The sequence below is a fragment of the Zalophus californianus genome, chromosome 5, assembly GCF_009762305.2.
Source record: "Zalophus californianus isolate mZalCal1 chromosome 5, mZalCal1.pri.v2, whole genome shotgun sequence".
Taxonomy (NCBI): domain Eukaryota; kingdom Metazoa; phylum Chordata; class Mammalia; order Carnivora; family Otariidae; genus Zalophus; species Zalophus californianus.
Window position 1 is genome coordinate 28,324,824 of NC_045599.1, and position 19,470 is coordinate 28,344,293.

The window sequence follows — 19,470 nt, forward strand, 5'->3', positions numbered from 1 at the left end:
GAATTTGAGTAAGATTATTTCATAAAGTATAGAAGTGGGAAAAAAGCAGACTGTTCCTCAGAAACAGTTAACTGATTTTCAGTGTGTGTGATGAATGGACGAATATTAATAGATATTTGAGTATTTCATCTCTGCTCCTAAAAGTTTGGATATTCAGGTTGGCCAGAAAACTCCTGGGATCTTCTCTTCGGGAAAGCTTACTTTTAGGTTACCTGAGGTGTCCAGTTGACTTAGACCAGGGTCTAGATGGCCATTCTGTCTTCCAGTCAGTCTGTCATTCTCAAGCACCCTGGGTGTGACCTAGCCCCAGGTTTAGGGCTGCAGGGAGGGAAGATGCAGAAGGGGAAGAGAATTGGGCACACTGTGTGTCCGCGGGGTGCCTGTGACCCTGCCCGGGTTTCTCTCTCACGTGGGTGACTGGGGAGTGCCCCCCCCCCCGAGATGCACACAGCTGATCGGGCGCCTCAGGCAGGGAGAGGGCAGAATGATGGGGTTCTGCGGCTTGGCCTGACCCTCTGACCCTCTGACGCTCGGCTCCCCCGCAGGTCTCTGAGCTGGTCTTTGCGTCCATCTATAGCTCCGAGTTCTGCATGAAGCTCTACGTGGACCCCATCAACTACTGGAAGGATGGGTACAACCTGCTGGATATAATCATTATCATCACCATCTTTATCCCCTACGGTCTCCGCAGATTCAAGGGCAAGCACTACCCCTACCTCAACATTGCTGACGGCATGCAGTCCCTGCGTATCCTCAAGCTTATCACCTATAGCCGTGGCATCCGGGTGAGTGACCTGGGGGTGCCGTGCTCTGGGAGTGCAGGCAACGGGGCCTGTGTGCCCGCCAGCCCCTGATGAAATCATCATTCTACCACCACCATCCAGTTATTGAATCCCACTGTATGGCAGGTCGATCTTTACCAATGTTACCTCATTTCATCTTAAAACAATTGAGGAAGGGTATCATTGGCTCTATTTTACAGATGAAGAAATTGAGACCCGTGGTCACTCAGGAGTTAGATGCCACAGCTGAGATGTGGAAGGTGTGGCTGACTCCAGGGGCCATGCAAACTTTTCCTCTCTCCCATGCTACCAAAGGGACTGACTTTCTTATGGTACAGGCCCTTTGAACTACAGTCCCAGGAGTGTCCAGCTCCTTGGTGGTGCTGGCTGCCCAATTTCAATTATATGCTTTCCCCATACAGCTAAAAATCTGCTGCTTCTCTTGATGGGACTGGTCTCATTACTTTGTTCAGGCAGCTCTAGGAATGGTGCTCCTGCTGAGAAGTCATGGGGTGACCAGTCTTTCTTTGGCTCAGGAGGTTTCAGAAAACTCCTCACAGCTGACCCAACCTGCCCTGAAGCATCCGTCCTGGGCACAGCATGTTTGCCCGGGCTCTGTGTCCCGTGTCCATGCTTCTCCAGGAAGGGGCTGCCTTGGACCCATTTGACCAGCTCGGGTGTGTGTCAGCCTGTTTTGCTGAGAGATTGCCCCTAGCCCAGCCTGGACGTCTGTCTGGGACCTAGGCCCTACACTTAGCAGCCCCAGGCCTGGGGAACGAGATGAGGACAGTTTTGAAGAGCTCCCCCTGCCACAGACCCCTGTTGGTTCATTGTCTGCTCTCATGTGGTCACATGCCTGTGGGGCCCCTCCCAGACAGTGGAGGCCAGGCCTCCTGTCCTTTGCTTCGTGGTGCGGCTCCTGGAAAGAGGTGGCCATAACTCCTACTCCCCACTTCCTTACTTGTCATTGTGCCCTGGCTTCTTCCCTCCAAAGGAACTAGCCTCTCTGCGGTAGTCAACAACCTCCTTGTCACCAAGTCCATTGGCCAAGTCCATTGGCCCCGTCACTGCCTTCGCTTAGGGTTCCTCCAGCCTCTCGAGCTCGACGTCTCAGGTGCGTGCTGTTTTCTCAAGACTATATCCCAAGTTCTCTTCACCCGCCTCCCCCCCGCACTCCGCATATCCTCTTTGGGTGATCTTCTCCACGTTTCAGAGGTCTTCCCCTTGCCCACGCTTCTCTCTGACCTGAAGCTGAGGGCACAAGCTGTCTGCCGAGTACATTGCCTTGGCTCTGTCATGGCAGCCTGGTCTGAAAGAGCCTGAGTTTTAGGGCCTGGCAGGGACACCCCATCTTTCCAAGGCAAGGATCTAGTGATGAGAAGACAGCCCTCCCTGCTGGCCGAGGTCTGTCCCAGGGCTGCAGGGTGACTGCAGACCTTTTTTCAGCCTTTGGTTCTTGTAGACATGAACAGAGACCCATGGACATGCAGACAGAATATTCACACAGACATCCATGGCCCATGTTTGACCTCAGGGGTTTCTGTCATTCAGCAGAGCCTTGCATCCCAAAGTTGTTCCCTGGGGATGACAGGCCACTTGGCTGTGGCTCACCTATGGCCTTTGGGATATCATAGGACCCCAGATCCCTAGGGGCAGAGAAGTGACTCTAGATTACACAGCCTCTGTACACTGGCCAGGTGGGGCTGGAGGTGCCAGAGGTGGGACCCATACCTCTGCTAATTTATATTCACTGAAATCTAAATGAGGCTTTAACAGAGTCGTAGCCTCAGAGCCCACAGAGCTGGGGCACATTCCTGGCTCCTGTCCCCTGATGAATTAAAATGACACTCTCTGTCCCCCCTCAGGGCAATAAACCTGTACGGTGAGGGAATAGTTCCGTGTTGTTTTGCACACAGACAGGGTCTGTGGGCTGGGCAGCCAAGGGCCACACTGCCCCTGTTCCTCTGCATTTCAACCCGAAGAACAACCTTCCGATGCTGGGCTCCTGCCCCTTGGAGCTCATCACCTTCCCTGCCCTGCCTCTAGCTCTTCTCCATAGCCTGAGTGCCCCGGGGCCGGGAGGGCAGCTCCGGCTTGACCCAGAGGCCAGGAGAGCTGAACTAGGGGCAAGGAATTGCTTCCCCAAAGAAAGAGTCTGGGAATTCAAAATCAGGCACCTCTGGGGGGCCAGGTTGTGGCTTTGAAAGCCCCGGATTTCCTCGGGAAGGAGCTACCAGCCTGTGGGACTCGGGGCAACCATCTGCTGGGATTGGATTTCCATACCTCTGGACTGCAGACTAACGGGGCCCGCCTGGACCGTGCTCCAAGAACACTGTCAAGGCCAGCCGTCAGGAGTCCCACGTGTCAGGGCTTCTGGAGAGCAGGACCTCTTCTCCTCTGCTGTTCTCCAGGCTGTTTGGCTTTGGCCTCAGGTTGCACTGGGCCTCGGGCTGGCCTAGAAGTGGGAACCCCCCAGCTTGAGCCTGTCCTCCCCCATTCTCCGATGCTCCAGGTTCTCCTGCTTGGGGCTGCCCCTTCCCTGCCCGCCTGGGCAGGCCTCTTCTGCGGACTGCGTCCCAGGGTAGCGTTTTTCATGAGTGCTTGCCTCTTCCCTCGCAGTCGTCTTGGGAAAGAAGTTCTGTTTCTGTCTCGCAGGGAGGGAGGCGGTTTTGTACATCTCACCTCTTCTCTAATGAATCCCCAAACCCTGATTCTCCTTCCCCAAGGAGAGGGACGCATTCCCTTCCGCCAGGAGCTGTCTAGCCAGTCCACGTGGAGGGCAGCACCGGGGCTCTCTGCTGGTCTTTCCGCTTCCCAAGTCATCCCAGACTGTCAGCGCTTCACTGTCCCGGGGCCCAGCTCTCTCAAGTGCCTCCATTCCTAGTGTGAAGCCAATAAACAGTTTCTTGACCTGGAGAAGCAGGCCCTGGGGGTGAAGTTGGTGGCACAAGGCAAAGGGCTCGGGAATTGGTCCTAGCTCTGCCGCTATATTGGCCAAGTCTTCTTGCTTTTCTGAGCCTCTGCTTCCTCATCTTGAAACGTGACAAATGATAATGCCCACCTGCTTTAAAATGATGTCTGTGGCAGCATCTAGGTAGGTGACCATGTCTTGAGCACCAAGTGTGTGCAAGACTCTGGGGTGTGGAGAATGAATGATGAGGAGCCATACGCTGTGCTCCCCAGGAGTGGTCAACATAGCGGGAGGCCAGACAGATGTCCACTTCCTAGGGGATGACTGAGGTCATGGGATGGAGACCTGCCTGTGGAACAAGACCCAGAAAGAATGGGAAGCCATATCCCCTCAGCCTTCGTCATTCCCACACCCAGGGTAGCTCTGCTACTCCTCCTGGGCTCGGCAGAGCATGCAGGGCTGGCCCTCAGCTGAGAGGTAAGAGCAGACACCTTGGGATGAGCCAGAGGCAGGCCCGGGCTCAAGTGGAGTGGCTAGTGGTGCTGCTGGGGAGACACCCAGGCCTGAGGACCATTTGCCCATGGCTGACCGATGGTGGAGGCCAGGTACTGCTCAACCACTGTTGCGTTGGTCCAGCCCTCAGTCTGGGCACAGTTCCCATCCATCCATCCATCCATCCAACCCTTTTTGGGGCCTGGCACTGGATGCTGGGGCCAGCTGGGGTGTGGGCAGACTGGACCTGTCTGCTGAGCCCCACTCAGCCTGGCAGCCTGGCCTAGCCCCAGTGCTTCTGCCTTGCAGACACTCATCACTGCCGTGGGGCAGACAGCCTACATCGTGGCCTCTGTGCTCTTCCTGCTCTTCGTCCTCATGTTCATCTTCGCTATCTTGGGCTTCTGCCTGTTTGGACTTCCAGACAGGGGGGACCAGAATAACTGGGGGAACCTGGCTGTGGCCTTCTTCACCCTCTTCAGCTTGGCCACGGTACTGTGTTTGGGAACAGGGGTGGGGGTGCAGGGGCCTTAAGAAGGGAATGCCAGGGTCGCCTGGGGGGCTCAATTGGTTAAGTGTCTGCCTTTGGCTCAGGTCATGATCCCAGGGTCCTGGGATCGAGTCCCACATTGGATTCCCTGCTCGGCGGGGAGTCTCCTTCTCCCTCTGACCCTCTCCCCTCTCATGCTCTCTCTCTCTCAAATAAATAAATAAAATCTTAAAAAAAAAAAAGAAGAAGGGAGTGCCAGTTGGTGTGGGTGTGTAGACAGGCTGGGCCTCACATAGGGTCCTCCTCATGCTCAGGTACTTAGCTGGGCTGGGGATGCTAAAGGCGGGCCTCCCAGGACTAAGCCAGGGCCCTGGCCAGGGGTCCATTCCTCTCTCTGATCTTGTGACTCCTTAGAGCATTCCCATTTGTCCCACAGGGTTGAACTTTCAAAGAGTTCTCAAAAGATACCTCATTTGGATCAAGTTTACTTTAGAAATGAAACCCATGTCACATAGGCTTTCTGGGACTAGGCTGAAGCAGCCTGCAAAGTCCAAGTCCAGAAAGAGAGACTCGGGGTCTTTCTAAAGGAGGGCCTTGCAGAGGAAGGATGGGAAGGTGGGCTTTTGGAGAAGAGCCCCCAGGGCACTTTGGCCCGTAGTATCTGTACCCCATGGAGCCTTGCGTCCCCAGCCCCATGAATGGACTGGAGTCACTGGAAGGGGGTGGTGGTGAGGGGCTGCTGTGAAGGCAGAGCCAGCTGCGTCCTCAGGGGAGGCTGGGGCTGCCCCGCGGGGCCTTGGCACCCGGCACACCCTGCCTTGCCCACGCAGGTCGATGGCTGGACAGACCTGCAGCAGCAGCTGGACAGTCGCAACTTGGCTCTCAGCCGGACGTTCACCATCATCTTCATCTTGCTTGCCTCCTTCGTCTTCCTCAGTATGTTCGTGGGTGTGATGATCATTCACACTGAGGTGAGGCTGCACTTGTAAGGATGGGGGGGTCGGCTTAGATGTGGCAGGCGGAGCCATAGTCCCAGTCTCCAGGGAGGCAAGGAGGTGGCTCCGTGGACCCTCCCTTGCCCAGCCCCGCTCTTCTCCCTGGGCCAGGGCATTTCCCTGCCTTGTGATGGCGGTCAGCAGGACGGGGGGCTTGCGGAGTCCCTGCAACTGCAGATGGCAGCTTGAGTTGGGGGCCAGCCCTGTATGGAGGGGGGCTTCTCCTGCTGAGGAGCAATGCAAGGCTGGGGAAGAAGACAGACGGGGGTGGGTATGCCGTGAGAGCCTGTAGCTTACCTCCATCTTCCCCCTCTCTAGGACTCCATTAAAAAGTTTGAGCAGGAGCTGATGGAGGAGAGGCACATGACACTCATGGAGGAGAAGCAGGTGATTCTAACGCGGCGGCAGGAAGAGGTCAGCAAGCTGATGCAGTTGCAGGTGGGCCATCTCCCGGCAGGGGGGGAAGCAGGCCCATGGACAAAGAGGGCCTTGGGGCCAGTGTGGATGGCAGGTGGTGTCAGCCATCTCTGGTCTTTGGTAGGGCAGGTTCTGATGCCCTGGACTTTCCACAGTTGGTAACAGCTTTATTCTCTACATTTTTGTATTTGTCTAGACCTCTGAGAGAGTTGAGTACTGTAGTTATAGTTTCTCCCTTCTTCCGGGGCACAACTCCACTGCCAGGCCCTCTGCCTGGAATGCTCTTGTTGCTCACGCTCCCTGGTTGCCAGGCAGCCATAGGCCCCATCCAGTGGGTGGGGTGAGGCCATGGAGGTCCTGACAGGTGCTACTCAACTCCGGTTTTTCTAAAGTGGAAGGAGGATGAGCATAGCAGGCTGGAGATCTTCTGTCAAGCATGACACACCTGGGAAAGCCTGGGGCCGAGCCTTCTTTTTCTCAGCCTAAGCTCTCTGAGCTCCTCAGGCTGGGTGCTGGGTGCTGTGCTGGGTCCTGAGCCACCCCCCACCCCCCCCTCCCCCCCCCGTGCAGCCAGTGCATCTCTCCTGAGACCCTTCTCTGAGCTGGAGTAATCTGCTTGTCTTGGCTGCGCCCGAGTTTGTGCAGGGGAGGGTGAGACCATGCCGAGCCACACACGCTCAGGCTCTCACTGCTTCCTCTCTGGGTCACCTGTCCTCATGTCAGTGACGGTGGCTCATAAGACTGCTGTGGTCAGGGGGGGCCAAGGCTTGGAGGGAGTCAGGGCGAACCTGTGATTTGGTGCAGGACTTACCCTGGGACTGGGCTCAGGCCTTCTCCTGGGCCTATTATGAGGGGTTCCTGTGCCTTCCTCTTCACTGCCCTCTTTATGCTTCCCTCTCTAGAAAAATGCTGACTACAGAAGTTTCAGTGAGCTGGTAGAGAACTTCAAGAAGACCCTGCGGCACACTGACCCCATGGTCCTGGATGATTTTGGCACTAGCCTGCCCTTCATCGATGTCTACTTGTCCACTCTGGACAACCAGGACGCTACAATCTACAAGTCAGTACCCACCCCGCTGCCCCTGGCCCTGGGAGAATAGGCCTTTCCTGGTCCCTAGGCTTCCTTCAGAGTGGGGCCATGGCAGGTGCCATGGCAAAGCAAGGGGATGGTGGCCTGTCTGCGAGGGGCTGGAGTGAGGCCCTTCCTGGGCGTGCAGGACTCCATGTGTGCACGGGGGCTGCACTGCCGCCTGTGGCTCAGGGACCTCTGCTCCCCTGGCCGTCCCTGGCCTGCTGTCACTGGCCCTGAAGTGCTGGGTTGGACTCTTCAGGCCCCTCCTCACTACCCCCTTTTCAGAAGTCAGACGGAAGAGCACCGGTTGGCAAGGCAGGAGCTGAGCCTCCTGGCCTGGTTCTGCCATGACCTTCCTTTGTGACTCTGGGGAGGTCTCTGCCCCTTTTCCACCTGTCACATGAGGGCTGATATACAAAAGCAGTGTCCACACACTTTGAGGGCCGGGCTTTGAGTTAGCCCGGCCCAGGGCTGTGCTCTGTGTGCTTTACCTGGAGTTATACCTGGCCATTACTAAGCAGGAAGGGAAGGGGCATGGGCGCTAAGGAGTCACAGTGAGCTCTTGAGTGAGGAGGGACACCAGGAGGCTGGTTTCATGACCGAAGCCTGCTGGAGGGCTTCACAGACTGGGGGAACTCAAAGGAGGGGGTCAGGGAACCTCCACATTTCACCAAAGAGCGGGCCAGGTAGTGTCTGGTCACCTCCATGTAGTCACCTCATTTACAGCCCAGGATTTGGTGTCTCCATCCCAACACATGTGTTGGAATACCTTACTCCGGGGGCCACGGGGTAGAGCAGAGGGCCCGGATTCCAGCTGACCCGATCTGGCTCTGCAGTCCTTGCTCTTCCCTGCACCCACACCTACCAGGCGTGGTGAATCCAAGGTGTGGGCATGCAGCGGGCAGGGCTCAGGTGGCGTGGAGCCCACCTCGAGCCCAGGCCCCCTCTCCCCTGGTTCCAATTCCAGGCTTCAGGAGCTGTACTACGAGATTGCGCACGTGTTGAGCCTGATGCTCGAAGACTTGCCACAGAAGAAACAGTCCCAGTCCTCTGAAAAGGCTGATGAGAAGTAGGGGGGGGGGGCGTGGGCACCCAGGCACCGAGGTGCCTCGCAAGCCGTGACAGGCCCTCGTTCAACACAGGCTTTCTGAATTGCCCCCTCTGCAGTTGCTTAAGCTCGTGGTATTTCCCAGCCGTGGGGGGTTGGGCCTGGGAGGCGCCCATGAAGTCCGATTGCCCGGACCGCTCCCCCCTCAACATGATACAGCCAGGCCTGGGGAGGACGGAGAGGGATGCTCAACACTTGCCCTTGGCCAGATGCCATGTCCAGGGGCCACACTGGCTATCTCTTCCCTTAACCCCAGCAGCGAGGACTCCCTGGGCTCCTGGGAAAGCCACCTGAGGACCCCAGACCAAGAAGGGCCTCCAGCAGCCCTGTAAGTGTATATGGCTCCTTTGAGCTGGTATAGCCTCACTGATCTGGGAACCTCTTAAAGCTGGGCTCCTCTTTGTGGGTGCCCCACACTAGGAAGAGCAACATTTCTCTCTGTGCACCTACTCCCGTGGGGACCCGTCTTTGGAAGTTGACTGCTTTTCTCTAGGCTCACAGTGGTCGTGATGCCCCAAAGGGTGCAGGGGCCACCTCCTAGAGGGGCCAAAGGAGCAGCAGTATTGGGCACTTTGGGCTGTTGGTTAGTTAGGACTTTTCACTTGAAAGGTGACATTTTCGGTGTCATTCCTGGCCACATGGCTAGCAGAGTTGCGACACTCCTTTGATCTGGCCGTGATGGCATCTTCTGAAGGCACGGTGGGGGGGGGCAGGGTTGGCTGACACCCCTTGTCCCTGACTGGCCAGGCCAGAGGCCCTACGGTGTCCCTCTGCTCCCATTGCTGGGGCTGTTCTTGAGGCCCATTCCTTTAGCAGGGCCCCATCTGACAGAAAGAGGATGGAGTTCTGGGTGGAGCTGGCGGGGACATCAGCACCTACTGTTGAGGGAAAAAAAGCCCCAGACCCACAATGGGGAGTCGGGTCAGCAGAAAACACGGGGGGTAAAATTGAGAGCGGTTGGATGAAGGGTCCCCTTTGTGGACCCACGGTTTCCAGGCACGGTGACAACTCCTCCAAGGCCATGGGACAAGGGCACTTGGAAACCTTTCCTCGTGGTTTTGCTCATACATCCAACTACTATTTACTGAGCTGGGCTGGGTGCTGGGGGTGCTGTCATGAGAAACCCATAGTCCAGTCCTGGTCCTCTTGGGGCGCTCGGTTATGTAGAGGAACCAGTAATCCAGCCAGACTGGATGAGAGAAATTTCCCTGAGGAAGTGACAGTTGTTTGCACGCAGAGAGCACGTGTCTTCTAAGAGACTCAAATCATGGCCATTTGCAAATGTTCACACTCACGTCGTGTAAAAATGCAAAAGGCTTGCTCTGGAGAGTAAGACCCGCCACCATGCTATCGGGGAGCTCTCCGAGGGCAGGGGCGATAGCCTCGCTGTTTCCCCGAGGCACAGTGCCCTTGGAGGGGGGCTGAAGTATGCAGGTCGTGTGTGCCCTCCGCAGAGCGGGGAGAGGCCCAGGGCTTTATGCCTGCGGTGCCTGGCCGGGAAGGCTGGGGGCTTCCGTGGCCGCTCTGGGGGTGCAGCCCCATCTGTAGGACAGGCCTCGGGCCAGGGCTCTGGTCCGGGTGTGGGGCAAAGCAAACCTGGCCGGCTGCTCGCATGGCTGTGGGTACCGTTGGCATTGCTGTGTGCCTACGTTGCTCGGGAGAATATGAAAACACATTCCCCCCGCTCTCACCAGGAATCCCCCGAGAATCGCCTTAGGCCCCTGGAAGTGAACAAAAGATTAAAAAAAAAAAAAAAAAAACTTGGCCTCAGAGAGGTAAGTTGGAAAGTGCCACGGTTTTGGAGTGGGGAGGTCTGGATTCTGTAACTGGGTGACCTTGGGCAAGGTGCCAAATCTTCTGAAAACGCAACTATTTCCTCTGAGAAATGGGCTGATAAAACTGACCCACTCTGAGGACCAAACGAAATACATGCAAGAGCGTGAAGAAAGCTGGAGGCAGCAGTGGCCAGAGCTTCCTTGCCATCGGCTCTGGCTCTGCTGGGCGGCCCCCCACAGTGGGCTGTGCTGGTCCGGGGCCCAGAAGGCCTGGGCCGGCCTCAGGGTGGCAGGGAGGACAGTCTGGCGCCAAGAGTGGGAAGCAGAAGTCAGGAACCGGTGTTGGGGGTGCGCGGTGAAGGGGTCTCCACTGGGAGCTGGCACGGAACGACCTGGAAGGCCTGGGTCCCCACAGGGAAGTCCCAGGCACGGGGCTCTGGGCCACAGTGGGGAGGGCCAGCTGCCTTTAAGGGCACAAGCAGAAGGCTGTCACTGAGCAGGGAGCTGGGAGAGGGTGACGTGCAGAGGGCCGGCCCAGTGCTGGGGGCAGAACAAGCCAGTGGATATTTGGCACAAAGTCCCAGAGCAGCATTTCTGTTTGGCTCTATTCGTCTGCAGAGCAAACATTGGCAGATTGGAATTCCCACTTGGGCTCTCACCAACTCAAACAGGCTTGGCCACGACTTTCAATTGATTTGCTTGGGGCAGAAGTGCTCTGCCTGCCCAGGCCTGGCTGAGGAAAGCAGGACCCTTCTCACCAGCCCCCAGCCCTTGGGTCCAGCAGAGCTGTCCCCAGATGGCTCTTTCCTCTCCATCCTGCCGGCCTGGTGATTTGGTAGCTGCACTGGGATGCAGGGGACCTGGGCTTGAGTCTTTGGGTCACACTCAGGACCTCCCCTAGCTCCTGTGGGAAGGATCTGGAATCCAAAGCTAGAGGTGTTTGGAAGGTGGCCGGATTTTTTTCTTTTAAACCGCTTGTTGATTCCACCAGCCGGAAGCAGTCCCTATATTATGGCGATCCAGGCAGTGAGGGAGAATATAAACTCTCCTATTTATTCCAACAGCCCCTAGAAATCTTACACAGAGATGCTGAGAACTGCACACCTTGTGTTTTCGTCAAATGTGGGTGAGACAGAACACCTCCTAATTCAAAGGGCCCTTTACCCAGTCAGATTGCGCTGTCAGTGGTGTCTCTCCCTGTTTCGGTCTCTGTCCCTGGCCCCAGCTTGCCTGGGCCTGCTCTCTTGGTTCACAGGCTCTCAAGAGAGAGGATAGCTCTGAATTCTTAAGTAGGCTGCCCAGAAGGGAGAGGCGATGGCTGCCAATACGAGTCCCAGGGCTTGGGAAATGACGAGAAGGGGGCTAAATGTGATGGAGACAGATTTACCACCGTGTGAGTGCCCTGCTTCTCCCCACATTCCGCCCCCGCCCCCCGGAGCTCTGTCTGTGCTGGTCAGCCCCACGCCTCACCATCCCCGAGTTCTCTCCTTGATTTTACTCTAGACTCTGGGTGACACAGTGCTGGGGGAATGGGGGAGAGCCAGGATGTGACAGGAGAGAGAGGAGAGAGGACCATTCATGCTCTCTTGATCTCCTCCGTGATGGAGAGTCAGGGTAATGGGCAGAACAGCAAATGGGGAGACCAGTCAGGTTTGATGTGTCTACATAATCGGGAGCTGGGACAGGGAGGGAAGAAGGAAGTAAAAGCCGAGGGTCAAGAGTCAGAGACTTTTAGACAGAGGTTTTGACCCAGCTGGAGTGTGAGGCTTGCAAAGGGGAGAAATGGGGATGACACGTGTCCTTGGGGGGTGAGAACCGGGTCCTCACTGATGTTCTTTGAGAGAGGCAAGTCATGGTTGGAATCATTTGAAGACGATGTTTGGTTGCTGACTGTGCCATTTAAAAAAAATGGAACCCCCTGAATGGATTTGACCACGTGGAATCTGGATTATATTCAGGTGGCCTAAAGATCACCCTGTATAATAGAGACCTCTCAGGCTAAAATTGGGAAATGTTAAGAGGGCTTTACAAACCACCACCTGAACCCCCAAATGGGCTCAGAAGCCTCTAGGTGAAGCACCCCTGGGGGTGGTGGCACAATGTGTGGCTGGCCTTTTGCAAAATGAAACCAAAGTCTCAAAAGGAAGTGCAGAAGAAGCCGAAGGGGGATGAAGAGTCTGTCCTAGAACTTTTGGGACACTGGGGACTGACCCCATGCTCTGTACACTGGTGATGGGACAATGATGTTCTCACAGCAGGGTCCCCTGCCCCACAGTTCAGCACACATGGCCCTGGACTCCCTCCTTTCCCAGCGGTGCCTTGACACCTAGAATGGTGGTCTGAGATGAGACGACCTCTTCACAACTTGCCACTGGACCAGGGGAGGATGTGTCCAAGCAGAGTTCAGGCCCAGGCTCTGAAGGTACAGCCCATTCTCGTTGTTGACAGTGGAAACACCACCTTCTGTTTTGTCGGCATTTCTGCCTACGAGATACTTTCACATACATGATCTGAATCATGTCACAACACTTAGGTATTTTTCATGATTCCCATCAAATAGGCTACCGCCAAAGCTGAGGTTTGGAAAGGTGATGGAGCCCCCAGTTCTGTACCACTAAGGAGGAAGAGCCAGGATTCGTAGCCACGCAGTGTGGCTTTTGCATCACTCTCCCACAAAGCTGTGCACTGATCTTGTAAGGCATCGTTAGCTCCATTTTACAGGTGGGTAAGCAGGCACCCACAGGGACCGTCACTTGGCCAGGATTGTCATTAAAGGGCAGAGTCAGGATTTGAATGCAGGCCACACATGTACCCGCTGCTCTACAGCCTCACAGTGGCCTTGGTCTTTCTTTTCAGAGCTATTTTTTGAACGTTAAAACTCAAGCCCTGATTGCCTTCCGAGCAGGCCCCGAGTCTGCAGTCTGCTGGCCCAGTGGCCCCTGGCTTGGCCCTGGGACCCTCAGAGATGGAGAGGACAGCAAGAAGCAATCGATGCGCACGGATGGGTTGTGACTACAGCGCCTAATCGGGAAATTACAGCCTGGGCAGCAGAGGGTTTGGCTTAGAAGTCACCCTCCCGTGGGTTTCAGTGAGGCCAGCCCGCATGGAGGCTTGGCTGGCAGAAGGGATGTGCTGGGCAGGCGTGAGCTTGGCAGGCAGGATGAGCCAGCCTTGTCAGTGCTGTGCCCATACCCAGAAAATTGGTCTCTCGGGTGGTGACCTTGAGGTCGGTCCTTTCTGGCTCTCTGCCTGCCCCTGCACCCATAGATAACTCATCAGCAAGGGTGGAAGCTGTGGGCACCCAAAGGGGGCACTTTGTGAGTCTCTTGGCTTGAGTAGCTGGCTTTTCCCCTGACCCTGGAATGAGCATGCAGAAAAGGAGTGGAAATTGGCAGATGGGAAAAGCCAGTTGTAGAACTGTATGTACATGCCACCCTCTGTATTTTTTTTTTTGGAAGAGGAAAAATAAATAAAACCACATATACAAAGTGGCCATAAGATGTCTGTTCTCTTCCAGGTGGCAAAGATGATAGACAAGAGCTAGTACTGGCCAGTGTATGAAGAAGGGGCCCCCTTGTCCACGTCTGGCAGCACCCATAGGTGTGGCCTTCTCTGTGGTCTTCTCCATGGCAGCATGGATGGGATTTTATGTGTGCGTTCCTGGGGCTCGCCAGATCTGTTCTTGCAGTTACACTGACGTCCCAAATGACCAGTGCACAGAGAGCATGGATAAGGGTGTTTGCGGTGGCCTGCTATAAGAGAAACACAACAAAATAGGATGTTACCCCAAGGCCCACTGGTGAGGATGCTGGTTAAATGATTATGAATCTATACATGTGGCCCTTAAAAATAGTGATTTTTGGATAAGCATAGATATTCTTGATACTATCCTGAGTGAAAAAAGTGGCTTCTTGAGCAACGCATGGCAGGATATCCTTTCTGTAATAGCATGTGCGCACATACAGTGTATGTGTAAATGCACATGTATGTAGGCGGAGGGATGTCTGGGAAGATATCATCAATGGTGGTTCGGTGGTCTTGACTTCGGTCCTCACACTTTTCTGAACTTCAGAAATGTTGAGAATGAATATGTATGCTCTAATCAGGGAAAATCACACAATATTCACCTGGAACGTAGTGTTAAGCGTGGGGCGGTGTGTGTGTGCGTGCACCCACACCTGTGGCGTGCGGAAGGGCGTTCCAAGCAGAAGGAACCACGTGCACAAAGGAGTGAAGGTAGAGCTCTAGGGGGTTGAGCGAGTGCTGGGAGGTTGGTTTGGCCACAGTTTACAGGGTGGGTGGGGTGTTGGGGACTGGGAAGTAGACTGGAGCCAGATCTGGAGGACCTTGAGTGTTCGGCTTGGCAATGTGGAAGCAGGGCGGTAACCTGGCCAGTTTGGATTCCTGCCGCCTGAGAGAGGCCTTATCCCCCTCACTTGGCACATAAGACTTCCCTACTCTGTCTCCCCCTTTTTCTCCCCATACCTCCCAGGGCTCCCTTTGCCAGGACTCAGTCTCACCTCCCCTCCTGCACACCCGTTCCAGGCCTGTTTGTCCTTCAAGGCTCAGGGCCAGGCTTTCTCTCACGGGAAGCCCTCCCAGATTGCTCGGAATAGCCTTGATTTCTCCTTTCTCGTACTCTCACCCTTGGCCTTTTATACCTGACCTTAACTCAGGCCTTAATTCCTCCACCCACAGATACTCCCTTTCCCAGCCTTAGTTGGGGAGGGCCGTGATCTGGGAGTCTTGCCCTACCCCCTGAATGCCAGAGATGGATTGCCTGAGGTATGCCAGCTTTAGAGTCCTGGGGGATGGAGGAGGAGTGGGCAGCAGAGACCCAGGAGTGACTGGAGCCGATGCCACAGGCACCATGCCAAGCGCTGGACATACCTTTTCACAACTGTTCCCATTTTGCAGTTGAGGAAAGGGGGCTGGGAGAGGCTTGTGTGGCACTAAGTGGCAGGACTGAGAGTTGAACCTGTCTCACTCCAGAGCCCATACTCTTAAACTCTGTGCTGTGCTTGTCTTGGGCCCTTACCCCCTGGACGTCGGCTGAGCTGGGCCTGAGGTGGGGCCTTCCTGCGCCTTGCTGCCCCGGGCCCAGGGGACATGGACTTCAGGGTGGAAAGGAGATGCTAGGTCACTCGGGTGGTAGCTCCTGACCCAGTGGAGGACCTGGGGGCATCGCAGCAGCCCTGCTGAGGCCTGGGGGGGGGGGTCATCATCCCCCATGAAATAAAGCAAGATGCTTCCCTGTAGGGCCGGCTGGTAGGGGTGCCATGGAGGGTGTGTGGAGGGGAGGGAGGCTGAGCCTGAGATTCTCTAAGCATAGGTGGTCAGTGAGATGAGACAGCCTACTTGAAAGCCTTACATACTGGTCACATCCAGGGTCTCTGCAAACCCTGACACTGAACCTCATGAGGCAAGCAGGCAGGCCCAGTGCCCATTTGACAGAGTGGGGCACTCAGGCTCCACGAAGGGAAGGCCAGGTCCCAGGGAGGAGCCCAGCCCAGGGGCTAGAAGCCAGGGGGACCTTGGCCTCCCCCAGGCACCTTGACCAGCCGCAGCTCTGCTGGTATCCTTCCCTTGTTGGGCTGGGACAGTCACTGTGACCCTAGGGGCTGCCAGGGATGGCCTCAGCGGCCCCACCCTGGGCTCTGGATTGTGGGGAGAGTCAAGGAGCTTTGGAAGGGTGGGCACCGAGCTCAGGAGAGGCCAGGCGTTCACCATGAATAGTGGGTGCCTGTACTCAGTAACCAGCCTTGGTGACTCCGAAGGAGTGCGAGCTTGGGGGAGGGAGGAGGGGTCCTTGGCCACACCGTGTGCGTGCGTGCGTGTGTGTGTGTGTGTGTGTATGTGTGTGTGTGTGTGTTGAGGGGGGTGTTTCACGTAAATCTGTCCTTTATTAGATTGGGTTTATCCACAGGGACAGAGAGGTATGTGCGTGGAAGGACTGGAGTAAGGGTGAGGATAAGCATCCATCCCAGTGTGTCCTGGAAAGTTCCCAGATAGGCCACAGGCGGCAACAGTTTGGGGAAACCCTTGTCAGGCCCTGCCACAGCCTGGCGAGCGGCGAAGTGGCCGCTGCTTGTGGCTGCAGTGTGTCTTGGGTTTGCCAAGCACTTTCCGTGAGGTCATGGGGACGTTAAGCCCTTGGTTAATTAAATGGGTTAATATGCTTTGTCTGATTCTGAGGAATAATAATAATATAATGTGATAATAGCAATAATGGTGCAATTAGCTGTGGTTATCACACGTGCCTGCACTGTCCCAGGCACAGAGGGGAAAGTGCGGCACGCCTTCCCGCACACTCAGGCCTCATTTTCTTCTCATAAAACCCCATTCTTCAAAGCCTCCCCAGCCCAACTCCCTATATCCATTTTCAGGACAAATTACGAACACTTAAAAAAAATTGGTCCATTTTGTGTGAAAGCCAAGTCCAAATTACTGTTACTTCCCCCTTTATGTTCTGAAATTTAAAAATGAGTAGGGGTGGGGAGCTGAGGGGGGCACAGGGGGAATGGAGAGAGGTGGAGAGGGGGGAGCAGGGGAAGGAGGGAAAAAATGTATGAACGAAGGAGAAAAAATAAGCCTTCTTGTTTCAGTAAAAATGTATTTCTGGAATGATGTTTCGGTTTACTCAGGCAGAAAAATTAGAAATGGTGTGCTTATTAAGCAGGCTAAGTAAGCATGACTATTTTTAGTAGTGTAGTAAAACCTTGGTAATTTGGACCTCTTTAATAAAGATTCCATGATCACGCTGGCTGGCAGGCACACCCTACGTGCATGTGTGTGTGTGCGCACGCGTGTGCGGGTGCGCGCGCGCGTATGTGTGTGCGCACGCGCGCACGTGTGTATGTCTGGGTGTGTGCGTGCACGCGCGTGTGTGGGTGGGTGGAGGCAAGGGAGGAGTGTAAAGAGGTTGCTCAGTTGGAGGACTGGGAGGGGGCAGGGGGTACAGCCAGGGGACACGGGAGAGGAAGAGATTCCCTGCCTATGACAGCCGTTTTTTAAACTCTGAGCCCTCTTTGCCTAGCAAAAAGAAAAGAGCATCTCAAATGATTCTTCTCTCTGAACGTTCCTCTTGGCACCTATTAATTTGACATCCATTTAAAGAAGAATGTATTTCAAAACAAAAATTTCACTTGGGGAGAAATCTGACAGTAAAGGTTTACTTGACACTTGTCACACGGGCTTGCCCCTAAATGAGGCTGAATCCTGAGGGTTGACACGTCATTGCAGGCAGGTGATGACTGACACCTTCGGGGTGAGGGCAGGGTCCCGCAGGCACGCCCCTCCTCATCCTGTGGATCGCAGGTCTTGGTATATTTAAAGTAATATTTATTGTTTCATGTCACCTTTACAAAAGTAATACATGCTCAGTGCAAAAAGCTTGGAAAGGACAAATGAAAAAAAAAATCCCTCATTTCCCACCACCCCGAGGTAGCTGGTGTTAACACTTTGTGCACATCCAGAAACTTCCCTGTGCATATATAAGAGCAAAAATGGTACAGTGCTTAAATACTGTTTTATAGCCTGTGTTTCTTAGTTTTCTGACAGAGAAGCTCAGTTAAAAAAAAAAGAGGCAGCGGCAGACCTGTTATTTAATATTCGGCTGAACTGATCGAGAACAACCATCCACACCAGTTCTCTCTTGGCTGCAGAATAGACACTCGGTAGGGGAAGTGTCCTCATGGGGTCCCACTGCTGCAGTGCACGAAGGGATGGAGAATGGGGTGAGGGCCACGGGGGGTGGTCAGCTGTCCTGGGGGCTTGCATGGGGCTGCTAGTTAAAGAGGGCTGCAGGGAATTGTTTTCTGATCAATAGCAGACTAACTGTGGCCGTGGGCTCGGCCCCTGAGCATCCTGGGCACCAGCCCCTGCACACCTCTCTGGAGAAGGTTGGGGCATAAACACAGATACAGCTTTTTATAAAAAGGTTCTGGTCAGTACGTGAAATTTACCATGTTAACCTTTTAAAAGTAGATCGTTCAGTGGCATTTACTATATTCACATTGTTGTGCAACCATCACCACTGTGCAACATTTCATCATCCCAAAATGAAGCCCTGTACCCATTCAACAATGACTCTCTCCTCTCCCCCTGTCTCTGGCAACCACCATCCTATTTCCTGTCTGCATAAATTTGCCTACTCTAGGTACCTCAGATGAGTGGAATTCCAATAGTTGTTTGGCTTATTTCACTTTAGTATAATGTCTTCAGGGTTCGTCCATGTCATAGCAGGTGTCAGAATATCCTTCTGTTTTAAGGCTGAATAGTATTCCATTGTATGCTTGGACCCCATTTTGTTCATTCATCTGTTGATGGACAGTTAGGTGGCTCCCACGTTTTGGGATTGTGAATAATACTGCTATGAGCATGGGTGTACATGTTTCTTTTTGAGTCCCTGCTTTTGTTTCTTTTGGGTAAATACCCAGAAGTGGGAATCACTAGATCACATGGTAATTCTATGTCTAATTTTTTGAGGAACCGCCATACTGTTTTCCAGAGCAGCTGTACCATTTACGTTCCTACCACCAATGCACAAGTGTTCCAATTTCTCTACGTCCTTGCCAACACTTGATATCTTGTTTTATTCCTAATGGATGTGTAGGGGTATCTCACCATGGTTTTGATTTGCGTTTACCTAATGAGTAGTGATGCTGAGCATCTTTTCATGTTTTTATTGGCCATGCGTCTATCTCCTTTGGGGAGATGTCCATTCAAATCCTTGGCCCATTTTTGAAATGGATGGTTTGTTTTTTTGTTGATTCACTTTAAAAAAAAGATTTATTTATGTATTTATTTGAGAGAGAGTGGGGGTGAGGGACAGAGGGAGAAGGAGAGAGAGAATCCTAAGCAGAGACCCAGCTGAGCGAGGAGCCTGTTGCAGGGCTCAATGTGGGGCTCCATCTCAGGGCGCCAAGATCATGACCTGAGCCGAAACCAAGAGTCGGATGCTTAACTGACCACGCCACCCAGGCGCCCCTGTTGATTCACCTTTATTTATTTTATTTTTAAATTTTTTTAAAGATTTTATTTATTTATTTGACAGAGAGAGAGAGAGAGAGAGCGCGAAAGCAGGAACACAAGCAGGGGGAGTGGGAGAGGGAGAAGCAGGCTTCCCGCTGAGCCGGGAGCCCGATGCGGGGCTCAATCCCAGGACCCTGGGATCATGACCTGAGCCGAAGGCAGGCGCTTAACGACTGAGCCACCCAGGCGCCCCATTGAGTCACCTTTAAAAGCAGTGCCCAGAGCTGCCTGTGCTGAGAATGAGGAATAAGTGTGTGTGGAGGAAGGAAAGAAACAAGAGAGAGGAGAGAAAGGAGCAGGGAGAGGGAGAAAGGGCCAAGATCTGTTTCATGGAGGGAGGGGTAAGGGAAGGCAGCCCTTCAGTTCTTTTATTCAGCAAATGTTTCTCGAGCATG

The 19,470-nt window shown here is 54.3% G+C and overlaps 1 protein-coding gene across 1 annotated transcript in view; it reads left to right on the forward strand.

Moving 5' to 3' along the window:
- The window catches only part of CATSPER3 (cation channel sperm associated 3), a 36,747-nt gene extending 23,251 nt beyond the window's left edge, over positions 1 to 13,496 (forward strand). Inside the window, exons 3-8 of the mRNA XM_027604974.2 lie at positions 546 to 785; positions 4,495 to 4,677; positions 5,506 to 5,646; positions 5,989 to 6,108; positions 6,990 to 7,147; positions 8,127 to 13,496. Of these exons, the coding sequence (XP_027460775.2) occupies positions 546 to 785; positions 4,495 to 4,677; positions 5,506 to 5,646; positions 5,989 to 6,108; positions 6,990 to 7,147; positions 8,127 to 8,232 (948 nt within the window). The 3' untranslated portion in view covers positions 8,233 to 13,496. The remainder of the gene's footprint in view (positions 1 to 545; positions 786 to 4,494; positions 4,678 to 5,505; positions 5,647 to 5,988; positions 6,109 to 6,989; positions 7,148 to 8,126) is intronic.
- The last annotated feature ends 5,974 nt before the right edge of the window (positions 13,497 to 19,470 follow it).